At 42.7% G+C, this 14436-nt stretch overlaps 1 protein-coding gene across 1 annotated transcript in view; it reads left to right on the top strand.

The window, feature by feature from the left end:
• LOC308285564 (potassium/sodium hyperpolarization-activated cyclic nucleotide-gated channel 2) overlaps positions 1–14436 on the top strand; it is a gene marked incomplete at its 3' end in the record, with an annotated part of 141312 nt that overhangs the window by 55344 nt on the left and 71532 nt on the right. Inside the window, exon 4 of the mRNA XM_080726352.1 lies at positions 7581–7799. Coding sequence (XP_080582478.1) covers positions 7581–7799 — 219 coding nt within the window. The remainder of the gene's footprint in view (positions 1–7580; positions 7800–14436) is intronic.

The following is a 14436-nucleotide window of genomic DNA, read 5'->3' as shown; positions in this document are numbered from 1 at the left end:
GACCCTGGGCCTACAAAGAGACATGCAATTGACCAATCACTGTCAAGGGCAGACGCGGGTCAAACAGACAAAGCCAGATGTAGGAGTTAGCCCCACCTACAGGTGTTGTTGGATGGTGAAAGGGTTGATATTATGATGTCATTATATCTGTGTATTTCAGCTGGGCCTTTTGACTCCGAGTAACACAGGGATAGCCCGGCACCTTAGTAAGACAATCGTTCACTTTGTGATACAAGCGCCACATTTTGCATAAGGTTTCCTCTTGACCTACTTTTTCCAAAAAGAAAGTTAGCCACTCAAAGAAATGCATTATGGGTCCCATTGATTTTACTATACAGGAAAAACAAATCCAAAAAATAAATCTGCTTTAAGTAGCATGTGAGGGGTCAAAATAGTTTTTTTTGATGATTCTGAATCCAATGCAAGCATTTGTTTTGCATGAAAAACATTCCTTGGGCTAGAAAGGCCCCCACAAAACCGTGAAAAGTGATGACTCATCACTAAACCATAGCTTTGTGGGGGCCTTTCTAGACCAAGGAATATTTTTTGTGCAAAAAATAATAATAATGCTTGCATTGGATTCAGAATCATCAAAAACTCCTATTTTGACCCCTCACATGCTACTCAAAGCAGATACATTTTTTGTATTTATTTCCTGTATAATAAATTCAGTGGGACCACAACCTTTTAAAAAAAAAAATCATTGCTCAACTTGCTTTTTGGAAAAAGTATAGGTCCAGAGGAAACTTTGTTCAAAATGTGGTGCTTGTATCACAAAGTGAACGACTCTTCCAAAAGAATTGACATAAGCTGCCGGGCTAGGAAGACATGTTTGCATATAAGAACAAAACTATGGCGCCACCTCTTTAAAATGCTCATGTGGCCTAATAGTCGCTTCTCTTAGACCTGCTTGCTTATTTCTCTCACATCACCAGGCAACAGGGAGGGGAGGAATGAGAGTTGTGAAGAGAAAGGAGGCCATGGGGGATGGGGGAGGGAGGGTGTGTGAAGCAGAACTAACAGGTGACTCATGCGTTCCCAGGTGGATTGATGCCGCGTCGATGGCGGGTGTCAGGGAGACCTAGAGGGTGGTCTTATAACGCATGGACCCGTCTTGTCAATTCTATTTATCACCCAACCGCAGCGATGTTCACTGGCCCACAGAGTTACGCAAACTTTTACATTTCAAGGTCTCCCCTTAGCTCTGTTAAAAGAACAAGATGATGCGCACATCCTTTCCAAGTGCTGGTGCTGGGCTCAGGTTGACATGAGATTAAAGAGAATAGAGGTCTGCACACAGCTCAATGCTCCACAGTGTTTATTTAATAAAACATAAGGTGAAGGCCACCTGATGAAGGCCAGCTGATGGCCGAAACGTCGTCTAACTTTGTGTTTTATTAAATAAACACTGTGGAGCATTGAGCTGTGTGCGGACCTCTATTATCTTTAATCTCCCCTTAGCTCTGACAGCATACAAATGGAAACAAATATTTGGTTCCATTTGTACACTGTCAGAGTTACCGACTTGCATGGGTCAATTTAGACCCCCCTAAAGGAACCCACAGAGTCCCTGGAATCCACTTTGAGAACCACTGATCTAACGGACGGACTGGTGGGCCGGCCATTAGACGTTACACTACGCTAAGGTTACGGCGTCCTTGCCCACAGGCAAAGGACGATCGCGGAGTAATCATTAAGTTTAGTAGAGTACATACGTAGTACACGCTGCATACATGACCCATCAAAAATGGCATTTCCCCAACATTTTGAACATGTTCAGAAATAGCAGATCTAAAAGCACACAACTAGTTTGACACATTGTGAGCTTGTACATTGGCTGTGTTCGGTGGGCCAGCGGGCCACACTGCCCTGGCTCTATGACTCAGACATAAACATAAATAGACTTCACTATGACTCAGACATTACCATGTATGGAGTTCTCTATGACTCAGACATCACCATATATAGAGGTCGGGCCAGTCACTATAACTCAGACATAATCCCATCACATGCCCATTCATGGGCATATTCTGATCCAAGGATCTCCATGTATGGGCTGGACATAAAGGGGACAGACAGACAGACAGACACACACACACACACACACACACACACACACACAGATATCTCCATGTACAGTATGGGCATATTGCTCGGGTGTGAGGAACATAACAAAGACATTTTTTGATAGAGTCTACCAAGTGGTTCCCAACCTGTGGTCCGGGTCCCCATTGGTGAGTTAATTGCCCCCAAATAGTTGGCAAAACTATGATTTATATGATAATAATATAACATTCATATTTAAAAAATGATGTTAAACAAATGTAATTGTTGAGTGATGGCAATAAATAAGAACTTAAAGTACACTACAGTATGTACAATCCAGGCAGGAACACAATCAGTTGATTGATCATTGAAATAAACCAGCTCTGTGCATGGCACGCGGCCCATGCACCCATCTAGCTTATAATTTACTGTTTCAAGATTCACAAGCGGGCTCTGATCCCTAAAACGTTGTGAACCGCTGTGCTAGACATCACGTTTACTGAATAAATATATCGACTGGCTGTCAACGAGGAAGTGCGTTGGCAGAAGAACTGGCACTGTGGCAGTCCTGCTGGGATTCTACAGCAATGTGGCGAGGAGGTTGGCTGCAAACACTCATTACTGTGTTTCATTATGTGAACCTTAGAAGGACGCTGGTTTCTGTTCTGCTCTTTGGCTCCCTCTGTCAGGGGTGTCGCACTTAAGCCCTTTGCACACCGGCGCGTTTAGCCGCACGGATAAAACGGACAATTTTTTTTTTTTAAAGAAAACAATGATTCTCTACGACCTCATGCACACCGGATCTGCTATTTTTGAAAAATATAGAACATGTGTGCAAGTCTTTGAATAGGTATTTCAAATCCTTTTTTGAAAAATATAAAAAATATATATATGTGAAGGACCCCCAAAATGATTGTATTTGGCCACGGACCAGTTCCTTGGACCCCCCCAGAAGCATATTATGTATTTTCTTGCTTAAAAAATACATATATTCAAAGATTTGCACCCATTTTCACGACTTTTCAAAACTAGCAGCTCTACAAGCTCGCAGCGCGGCACTCGGTGCCGCGCATGTGAGCTTGTATATCTGCTATTTTTCAATAGCTAAAGTATAAAATAACGAATGCCCCTCCACCTTGGGCCCTATAGTAACTCAGTCCCACTTTTCCCCCATTGTGGAGACACTAACCTTAGTTTGACCTTCATCATTTGGCATCATGTGTCAGCAATGAGACCTACTGTAACAGAGAAGCCTTGACTCCTCTGAGTGTGCTTAGGTTCTGGAAAAAATGTTTTGGTTCTGCTGCTGCACAATGCCTGGTTTCCCTGGGATACTCTTTGCACAGGAGAGGAGCGAGACGGAAAAGCTGCCGGCGCCAGCGGCATATTATGCTGCGTGCTGCTTTTCCATCTCGCCGTCACTCTCGCTGCACCTTACAATGCGCTGATATTCTCTTTTGATCTTGTATTTAATACAAATATCACGTACAGTATACACACAGTATCAGCTGCAGAATGTGCGTGACGCACCCTGCGCCTAACCTCAACCAGATGGATATCGTTGTTGTCGGGTGGAAAACCTTGTATGTCCAAAACCGTTCGTTTATTTTAAAAATGGTTTAAAATTTCTTTAAATAGTGAAAATAGCCGATCTACAAGCACACAACGCCTCGCACCGTGAGGGTTGTGTGCTTGTAGATCTGCTATTTTCACTAGTTTTGTGCGACAGTCTTGTATGATGAAGCGGGGCTTTACTTTACGAAAAACACATACAAATTTGAAACTTGGAGATACAAGGTTTCTGCCCGACAGTTTCGATATGCTCTGTACAGTATGTTGTATGTAGATATCTTTTATTAGATTTTTCTTTCTCCTCCTAGCTCCTCGTCTCCCCCTCTTCTTTTTCTTTCTCGTTGTGGAAATGACAAAGCCCATGGAGCTTGTTGCACCAAAACTAATTTCACCCACTTTATTTCCCCCCCACCACCTGTAAACCCGTGATGTGACACTAAAGATGATTGTGATTCTGAGCAGTGAAGCCGGGGGCCTTCCAGCCGCTGGCTCTCTTTAAAATACTAATGACAAAGTAGGATAGGCATCATTCCACTGCCACGGCTTCCCACATAACGTCTCTATCAGGTAGAAACCTCATGTCCAAAACTGTTATATTTTTCAGAATTCGAGCTGTGCAGAACTGCCACTTATGTTTATGTAGCATGAAGTAGGGTGTTATTTTCAGGGTGTACATTTACTTAAGTAGGCCTACACACTAAAAACTGCTGGGTTAAAAACAACCCAATTTGGGTTGTATAACTCAACCCCTGGGTAACTATTGGACCTACCCAGCAGTAGTAAATCTTACCCAGCAAGATGGGTATAGGTCCATTGTTACCCAGCAGCTGAGTAAAATATTCTACCCACATACTGGGTAAAAATTAACTACTATTTTACCATAAAAACACCAAAAGTAGAATGGAGGTAAGAGTTGTCTGCCCTCTCATGCACGTCTAACCAGCTTGGAGATAATATCAATCACAGGCGTTGTTTTTATGTGAATGGGGCGGCAGGTTATTTATATGAATGGGGCGGCAGGTTATTTATATGAATGGGGCGGCAGGTTATTTATATGAATGGGGCGGCATGCAGGGTCAATACGGCTCGGCAGCTGCAAATCACTATGTATGAAAGAGAGAAACAATGGAGGTCAAAGAACTATGGGATGGATTTATCTCCACCTCTGATCCCTGGAGGCCCTGCTTGTCTCCAAAGGTTACAGTGTTGGAACGGAGGAGACTGAGCACACGCCTCTTTAATTAACCACCCTAAAGGGGATGAAAGGGGGGAACGTGTTTTGTTGTTCTGGTGTTCGAGTTAAAGCTGAGTTATGTCACTTTTTTTTGGTGAACGAAATTTGTCCAATCTGTATGATAGAGTATACCGGTAGGTTAATACAACTGGACTGGTTGGTTAATTTGGTCTTCCTGCTCTTCTTTTATTTTTTATAATTTTTTTATATGGTATATTCTTTTGTTGTTGCTTTTTACCTATTTGTTAAGATATTTTGGGGCTTTTAAGCCTTTATTGATATTATACAGTAGAGTGAGACAGCAAACAGGTAGAGAGAAAAACAGGGCAACAAAGTTCACCCGGCTTGGGAGTCGAACCTGCGACTCACTGTCAGGCATTAGAGCCTATACGTATGTGGAATGTGCCGTAACCACCAGGGACTAGGCCATTGGCACCTTTGTCCCTTTTTTCTCCACAATTTAGTCCTCATAATTCCTCCCCACATGTGTTGTCACTGCTGTTGCTTCATACTGACTCCGTAGACTTTGGTCCCCCTGCTCTTCTATTGAGACTATTTGACACACACTTTGAAGGTGAAGCAGGAAGGCTTTTTTTTTTTTGCTCAGACCAACAAACAACATTGCAGCATTGAAATCCAGGGTATAACAGGAAAGCAACATAGTGCATCTTTAAAGATCTGTGTTCTGATAGTAATCATTGACAGTTCAGTAACACGGTTCTCCACAGCTCTTTTGCAAAAACTATCTATCAGCTGCAGTGTTCCAATTCTGGTTTTGTATTTATTTTTCATCCCTTAAAATGTTCACTTGTTTATCTTGTATCCTGGATGAGTTATTTCCGCTGATTGGATAAATGTGGTGTCATGACCTGAAAATGTATTCTTACTGAACAAACACTATCAAAGATTATCAGAATATAGAGCAGAAAATGTATAAAAAAGAAATCACTTGCACCACGATTAATGGCAATTTTTTAAGGGTTTTTTAAGTCGACTACGAAGTGAAACCCAGAACCTTCCATCACCTAAAACCTTCACAGAACAAAAAGTTCTGACCCAATGGAAACTTGAATTCATGGATATTTTTTTGCTTTTGTCGCATTCCTGCAGCAATAATTTGAGGAGGCTCTTTGTGTCTCCATAGGGAACAAAGCAGGCTCTTTGTGTCTCCATAGGGAACAAAGCAGTCTCTTTGTGTCTCTATAGGGAACAAAGCATGCTCTTTGTGTCTCCATAGGGAACAAAGCAGGCTCTTTGTGTCTCCATAGGGAACAAAGCAGGCTCTTTGTGTCTCCATAGGGAACCACTGCTGGTCATCAAATTATTGTCTTAGGAATGTGACAAAAAAAAAAATCTCTGTGAATTCAAGTCTCCATGGGGTGAGTAATCAATAAAAAAAAGTTATTTTTTGGGGGGTGAACTATCCCTTTGAGTTAATTAAACCTGCAGCAAAGAACTTGTTCTGTCGCGGGGTTGTTATTGGTGATTCCTCTCCACACCATAATAACCCCATGGAAATAAAAGGGCATAATATATAATGTTGGCTCATTAGCGTCTCTCTCTGAGGAAATGGTTTCCGAACCACCTCTATATACCTGAGTCCCGCTGATTAGGCCTCGCAGGATTCCCTCTATCTGTCTTCAGTGTGTCTAATTCAGCTCAGCAGCCCCAGGGTCCTCATTTACTTCTATTCCCTGACCCCATTGTTTCCACACCACCTCTGCTCTATCCCCACATCCTGTCCTGCTGAAGTTACCTCCAAGAACTTCTTAGCTTTTCACCAAATGTCTGTGTCTACGTATTTTTGTAGGACAAGCATCATGGATCGGTGTGTTCAGGTTTCAGTACCAAGCATTGTGTGGGTGATAAGGTTCTCTCTCCCTCTCTCTCCCTCTCTATCTCTCCCTCCCTCCCTCCCTCGCTCGCTCCCTCTCTCTCCCTGGCTCCCTCTCTCTCTCTTGCTCCCTCCCTCTCTGTCTATCTCCGCCCTCTAGCCTTCTCCCTCTGTCTCTCTCACACTGATCGAGCTCTGTCCTGACTCTGAACTATAGTCACACACAACAACAAAAAACATCGCTCAACAACGGCAATTTGCACTGGCGTCAACCGTTTCCCAACAACTGAATGTGTGCGAGAGCTCGTTCAGCACAAGAGAGAGACAGACAGAGACAGAGACAAATAACCCGGTCAATGCTGGGTATACCAAAACCTGGACATGATCAACACAGATACGTAATGTTTTTTCAAGATCTACATCAGGGGTCTTCAACAGGGGGTCCGGGACCCCCAGGGGGTCCTCAGAGTTACTACAGGGGGTCCTCCAAATCTTTGTGTGATCGAAACTAGTTTTTCCCCACTTTTTTACGTTAACCACTTGGTCTTAAACCCTATAGCGTCCAGAACTTTAGCCAAAAATAGCAGATCTACAAGATCGGATACTTTTGGCAAAGAGCTTTGGAGGGGGAAAAGAGCAGACTAAGTACAGTGAAAGATAAAGTTTATTAAGTATTGACGGTTCAAGTGGTTAAATATCTGAAAACCCACATTAACATGAATCCAAAATACACTGATGAATGTGCTGTCAAACAATGAAACGATATGGAATCTATGATAATGTTGCTTCATCTCTCTCTCAACTAAGGGGTCCTTGGCCTGAAAACGTTGAAGACCCCTGATCTACATGCAGGTTTCTAACCATTGTATTTCCTGTGTGTTCTTCCCCTTGCAGAACGACACGTGGTCAGAGCTGTACTCCTTCGCGGTGTTCAAGGCCATGAGCCACATGCTGTGCATCGGCTACGGCCGCCAGGCCCCCGAGAGCCTGTCGGATATCTGGCTCACCATGCTGAGCATGATCGTTGGAGCCACCTGCTACGCCGTGTTCATCGGACACGCCACCGCCCTCATCCAATCACTGGACTCCTCCAGACGACAGTACCAGGAGAAGGTAGGGAGACACACACTCGCACACTTCTTTATTTTTTCCCCCTTTGTTATGCCTTTTATTGATAGAGATAGACCAGTGGTTCTCAACCTGTGGGTCGGGACCCTCAGGGAGGTCCCCAAATTATTAAGATGATAAGCTTAATAATGTGCAACATTGTTTTCTCACTCAACAGTAAACAGACCAGCATAAAGTTTAAGTGTATAGAGGGCAGTGTTGTACCCGAACGAGTTCAAAGAACGATCGTTCGTGAACACGTTCATATTTTGGGCGAACGTGAACTGAACGTAATTGTTTTCGCTTGATGAATGATATTGTCGAACGCGGTCATTCTGACGCCCGTGAACGACGTTCGTCGGCGTTCGTCGGCCGTTCATGCGGCGGTCCGCGCCTCCGCGGTCGTCTGTCCTCTCCTCTCTCTTTTTATTCACATGCTCCAATAGTGCACTGCACGCAGCTCCTCGTGAACGTTGATATGCGGTGGCAGTGCTGTCTGCACTCTGCAACTGCACTGTGAATCTCCTCCTCCTCGTTACGTCTCGCAAGCCATGACTATACTTTGTCGTATGTGTGTTGCACGGCGAAAATAGCTGATCTGCAAGCTCACAACGCGTCGCATCCACGAGACAACGTGAGCTTGTAGATCAGCTATTTTAACCAACGCGGAAACATGCTGTGCGCCAGGTTTAGAAACGTCTGCCTTCAGCCCTTCACAATAAGGGTGCAGGAAGACTGGGCACTGGGCAGTGGGCACATAAATATTGTGGGCACCTCAATGTTAAGTTGGATGAAATTATTGCTGTGTGTGGTTCTATATGGGCTGTGTCAATAATTTTGACAAATAATAGCATGCAACAACGTCTAAACATTTATATTATATATATATAGACACACATTATATATATCCTCACAACCTAATCAGAATGGCGCAGTGTGTGTGCGCAATCTGTCCATCTGCAACTCCACGTTCAGCAGTTGTTCAGTTGTCTAAAAAACATAATACAAAAATCAATAACGCATATGCCTTGCTGACCATCAACTTTTCCACCTTCAGATGCGTCTCTACTTTTCATAATCACAGAATGTTTGTGTTTGTATGCTTATTTCGCAATACCTATTGCGCAATCCTCTGTAGAGTGAGTTTGTCATTATCATCACGAAAGTATCGGGTTTCAAGAGGGAAGGGGGGGGGGTCAGATGGAGAGAGAGAGAGAGAGAGAGAGAGAGAGAGAGAGAGATGTACAGTAGGGTACCGTACAGTACAGTACAGTACAGTACAGTACAGTACAGTACAGTACAGTACAGTAAGTGGATGGATGGATGGATGGATGGATGGATGGATGTATGTGGATGGATGGATGTGAATGGATGGATGGATGGATGGATGGATGGATGGATGGATGGATGTGGATGGATGGATGGATGTGGATGGATGGATGTGGATGGATGGATGGATGGATGTGGATGGATGGATGGATGGATGGATGGATGGATGGATGGATGGATGTGGATGGATGGATGGATGGAGGGATGGATGTGGATGGATGGATGGATGGATGGATGGATGTGGATGGATGGATGTGGATGGATGGATGGATGGATGCATGGATGTGGATGGATGGATGGATGCTTGGATGGATGGATGGATGGATGGATGTGAATGGATAATAATAATAATAATAATAATAATAATAATAAAACTTTATTTGTATAGCACCTTTCATGACATGAAATGCAGCTCAAAGTGCTTTACAGAGCATAAAATGAAGCACAAGTGCTTAACAGAGAAAAGTAAAATAAAATAAAAAATATTTATTTTATTATGGATGGATGGATCGATGGATGGATGGATGGATGTGGATGGATGGATGTGGATGGAAGGATGTGGATGGATGTGGATGGATGGATGGATGTGGATGGATGGATGGATGTGGATGGATGGATGGATGTGGATGGAAGGATGTGGATGGATGTGGATGGATGGATGGATGCAGGGGTTGACACTAAGGTCTCAGAGGCACTTGCCCATCGGGCAAGTACAGGTCATGTTCTACTTGCCCGAAGGTAATGCCCACTTGCCCGAAAAGTAAATCGTCCATTATAAAATGATAGGTACGATTTTAATTAGCGCTCAATTTGACACTTATTTCTTTACTTTCTGGGGCTGTGCGATAAAATGTCATACCTCAATACCTCCAAATCCAAAAACCAAATACTTTAGCTATGATTGAATATGTCTGTGGGTTCACACTTGTATATATATATATATAGGCTATATATATTTTTTTTTCTTTTTTTTTAATTGCAAGCCCCCCCAGAACCCCCTTTACCTATGGTACAGCCGTGCAATATGCTATTTATTTATAAACATGTTTTAAAAAACGAATGCACCAAATGATAAACAAAGCGCTCGGGTCGATCAGAGCCAGCCAGCAGGACGTGCAAATAGTACTTGTTTTGGTCGGCCACTTACTTAGAAGCTGCTGAAGGCTGTTTTTCGCCGTTCATTTGCATGGAGCGAGATGGGGTAATCTGCGAGAAAAAACAGCGCTCGAAAGTACATTACGTCCTCGTCGCACGCACATCGATCTAATTCCATGTATTCCACTCATTCCGAAGCCTTGATTTCCTCTGTCGTCTCATCGAAAAAGACGAGGGGAGGCGCTAGCCAGCCTGCTGCATACACACTACAAGGGAACGTAATGGCCGCTCGGGGATCACAGTTGCAGCCCCAGCCGATGACGTCATCACGTTTTTGACGCGATCTCGTCTCTGGAGCACTCTTAAAGAGACAGAGCACGACCGGTGACTGTATTTTTTAAAAAATTATAATTAATTTCATAAATTACAGGAAAGTACGGGAATGTACGACCTGGCGCACTGGGTGGTCCAGACAAGTACGGGCAAGTGCGGAGGGCTTACAAAGTGTTGTAGCCAAAAGTATAAAAAAATGATGGTTAAAAAAAGAACGAAAAAGAACTAAGTTAGTTCATTTTGGGGAACCATGAACTTTAGTTCAAAATATAGAATTATGAACTAGAAATGAACTAGTTCATTTTAGAAGTTCTGAACTTGAACTTGAACGTTTTTGCAGTGAACTTTCCCAACACTGGGTATCTGCACATTTCTAAAGTGACAATTGTAAGGACTTTTTAATACCTCTAAAATTACAAATTAAACATTGGCAAAATTGTCAAATATTAGAGGCAGAAATTGTGAAAATATCTGCTGTTTTCACAATAGAACCGTGTTTTACAAAATGTAATGCCTCAACTCTTAGTGCTCGTCAGGTTAAAATCTGATGATTTTGGGGGTCGCAGCCTGAAAAGGTTGAGAACCACAGAGATAGACAGTAGGCTGACAGGAAATGCATGGGGAGAGAGATCGGAAGTGACATGCAGCAAAGACTGTGGGGGATCGGGACTCGAACCCGCGACACGCCGTCAGTCTACACTGAGCCACTACATTTCTCAGCTTTAGATTACTATATCGGCAACTCTGACCTTGAAATCATTTGTATTATTATAATTATGGGGTGTATGTTTGGACCCAAAAGGAATGGATTCTGTTTCGCCAAGGTGTAATAACATGGTTTGTTATTTGAAAGCCGAGTACAGATTTTGCTGAGCTCAGAATGGTTCCCTCAACTTGCAATTTTGTCCTCTCCCCGAGACCAGGAGGGCTTGGTTAAAGGAGCTATAGTCAACTTTTTCATTGTAGGTGTACATCCTAGTCTACAGACTAGGATGTAAACAAAGTACGGGCCCTGTAAATGTAAACAAAGGGCCAAAATGATTATTTTATCATTATTTTACGCTTTTTGTGGTCATTTTTTAATTGAAACACATATATGAAGCTTATTATTTTATAAAATATTTTCGAAACATTATTTTTATTTTAGCATCCGTTTTTCAAGAAAAAGTTGACTATAGCTCCATTGAGTGCCAGCCTATCACCACTAGAGGGCGCCCAGTGACCAGAGAATAATAGAGATATGCTGGTAATGCATGCCCAAGCCCTGGAGCCATGACTTGCCTGAACACTTTCCTTTGTGCATGTACAGGAAGAGGATGAAGTTAGCTTGAAGTTAGCTATTGGCTACCAAGCATTTTAGAAGCCTTATTTTCGTCAACTTAGCCATGATTAAACCTTGCACACCTCATGCATGGGAAAAAAACAGAGAAGAATGAGCTCTAAAAAATCCAATGCAATCCTGGATTGCATTGGAGTGGATTTGTGCAGTTTGTTCACAGCTTTCAAACAAAAAAATCCGATTGGAAATCCGTTCAGGCATTCTTGAGATAATCGCCATTATGTTTTACATGTAATGTAAACAAAAATGGCTGCCCTGTATGTTAGATGGGGTTGTATGGGGGTGGAACATGCAAAATCGCGATTGAAATCATGTTCACCAGATTTGATGGGGTCCAAAAAAAAAAAAAAAAGTTTTTTCAATTTTTTTTTTTTTTTTTTTTTTTTTTTAAAAGCCGAACTTGTTCGGGATCGGCACTCTACGATACGCTAATAAAGCCGAACTAGTTCGGGATTGGCACTCAAAGAGGTTAAGTATCAGGCACTTGGTTTTAAAGGTTCAGTTAATTAAACCCAGCAAAGAAGTCGTGGATGTGTATAATACATAAATGTATATTTCTCGAGTAAAGGAAGGAGCGGACTAGGATGTTATGATATTACAGACATATTGCAATATTGTAGAAATCAGAATCAGCTTTATTGTCACATCACAGGTTTACAGAAGTAAAAAAGTGGGTGAAATTAGTTTTCATGTATAGTTCCATTGTATTGTTATTTCCATGGGAAAAAAATAAGTCACTTGTGCCTGCACAAGTATAGCAATATATGCTATATATCTAAATGTATTAATATAAATATAGCAATATATATATAATTTGTTATTGCGTGAATGTGTGCCATAAGACTTGGCCTGTGCAGACGCCCATATTTTATATTAAGGTACACGTTACCGTAGTCAAATAATAGCATTAGCATGCATGCTAGTAGCATTATGGGCTCTTTATTAGTCATTACAAAGCAATTATGAATGCCTTATTCTGCATGACTATAATTTGCAACTTCCAGGACATTAACTCATAGTTTTCCCTCAACAATAACCTCTAAATGACTGTATTGATAGTAAGGAAGTTGATGTCCTTTGCTCGGTATGTACCTCAGAAGGTGGTGGTACCACAAACACTCAATCTCCATTACTAACAGTTATTACAACACTTAACAAAACACCAAACTACAAGTGTTTAACACAACTGAACAGTGTCCAAATAACTCTATAAATAACTGAGTCAGCATGTGTTCCCCGTTCGAGCCAGAGGTCTTGCTCAGCTCATAACTAATTCACAGCCGTAGCCCGTAGTAGTTTGACACGCTGGATGTGAAAACCCGTCACTTTAGAATAATTGCAGCGGTCGTCGTGCAGTAATGGATTCACTAAGTGTGACGAGGGGAAGCAACTTTAGAGCAGGAACCATGTTGTAGGTTAACGTGTCAAGTCATCATACCGGTGAATTAATCATGAGTCATGTAGAACTGCTGACAAGCAGAGCGTGGGAACACCAAATATATATGCACTAGCCCTTACCCGTTCAAAGATATGAGCTCCGAAATGATGTGCAGTGTGTGGGTTATGGGATGTGCACTGTGCACACAGTATATGAGGGATGGAAAGTAACTTTAACTGGTGCTTGCATGCTAATATGTAGGAGCATCAATGTAAGAAATACCCGTTCCATTTAACGGCTACAGAGATACTGTGTACCGATCTGCATGATTTTTGGACAACATCTGTAACAGGGCCAGAACACCCCCCCCCCCCCCCCCCCCCCGCCCGCCCGCCCGCCTGCACACACACACACACACACACACACACACACACACACACTCCCCCCCCCCTGTGTGTGTGTGTGTGTGTGTGGGTTTGTGTGTGATTGTGCATGGCCTGAACAACAGCGCCCCTCCCTTAACATGTGTGGTCACAAAAGGTACTGTAGGCTAAATAGATATAGATACACCATAAAAATGCTAATATACAGCATATGATTTGTGAAAGTGACAAACGGGCTTCACAGTTATGTCAGGTGTGTTCATATGCTAATGGTGCTGCGATTTCAGATCAATTGCTCCAGCCACTGAGGAGAAACGCTGTGACAGACACTCACTCAGACAGACACTCAGACACTCAGACAGACATTTGGAAAATTATATGTTTGATAAGTGGTTCAAACAGACAGGAAGGAACACACTCAATCTAAGAAGGATCACAGAACCTACAGTAGTTGTCCATTTCTCTAATTAAAGGGCCCTTTTATCAACATGAGTAGCGTGTCTAACTTCCACCGGGAGTTTGTTCCACAAATGTGGAGCCACTTGCAGCATGGTTCAGGTCAGAGGGTTCATGGTTCTGGTTCATCCAATCGGGCAGGCACGTGCACACATAGACATCAAAGGGGGCTTGAGCCCGTCTGTACAAAGTTCCCTCTCCAGACCATGAATGCAGTTCACGTTGGTTAAAGAAATGCAAATGCCCCCTTTCCATGCCATACCTGAATGTACTGTAGTATTCAAGAGAATTGCCTTTTCCAAACTCTCCTGAACTTAAATGCAGCATACA

Source organism: Nannobrachium achirus, assembly GCF_963921795.1.
Source record: "Nannobrachium achirus genome assembly, chromosome: 5".
NCBI classification, from domain to species: Eukaryota; Metazoa; Chordata; class Actinopteri; order Myctophiformes; family Myctophidae; genus Nannobrachium; species Nannobrachium achirus.
The sequence above is the reverse complement of the archived record's forward strand: the minus strand, read 5'-3'. Positions and strand labels throughout refer to the sequence as shown.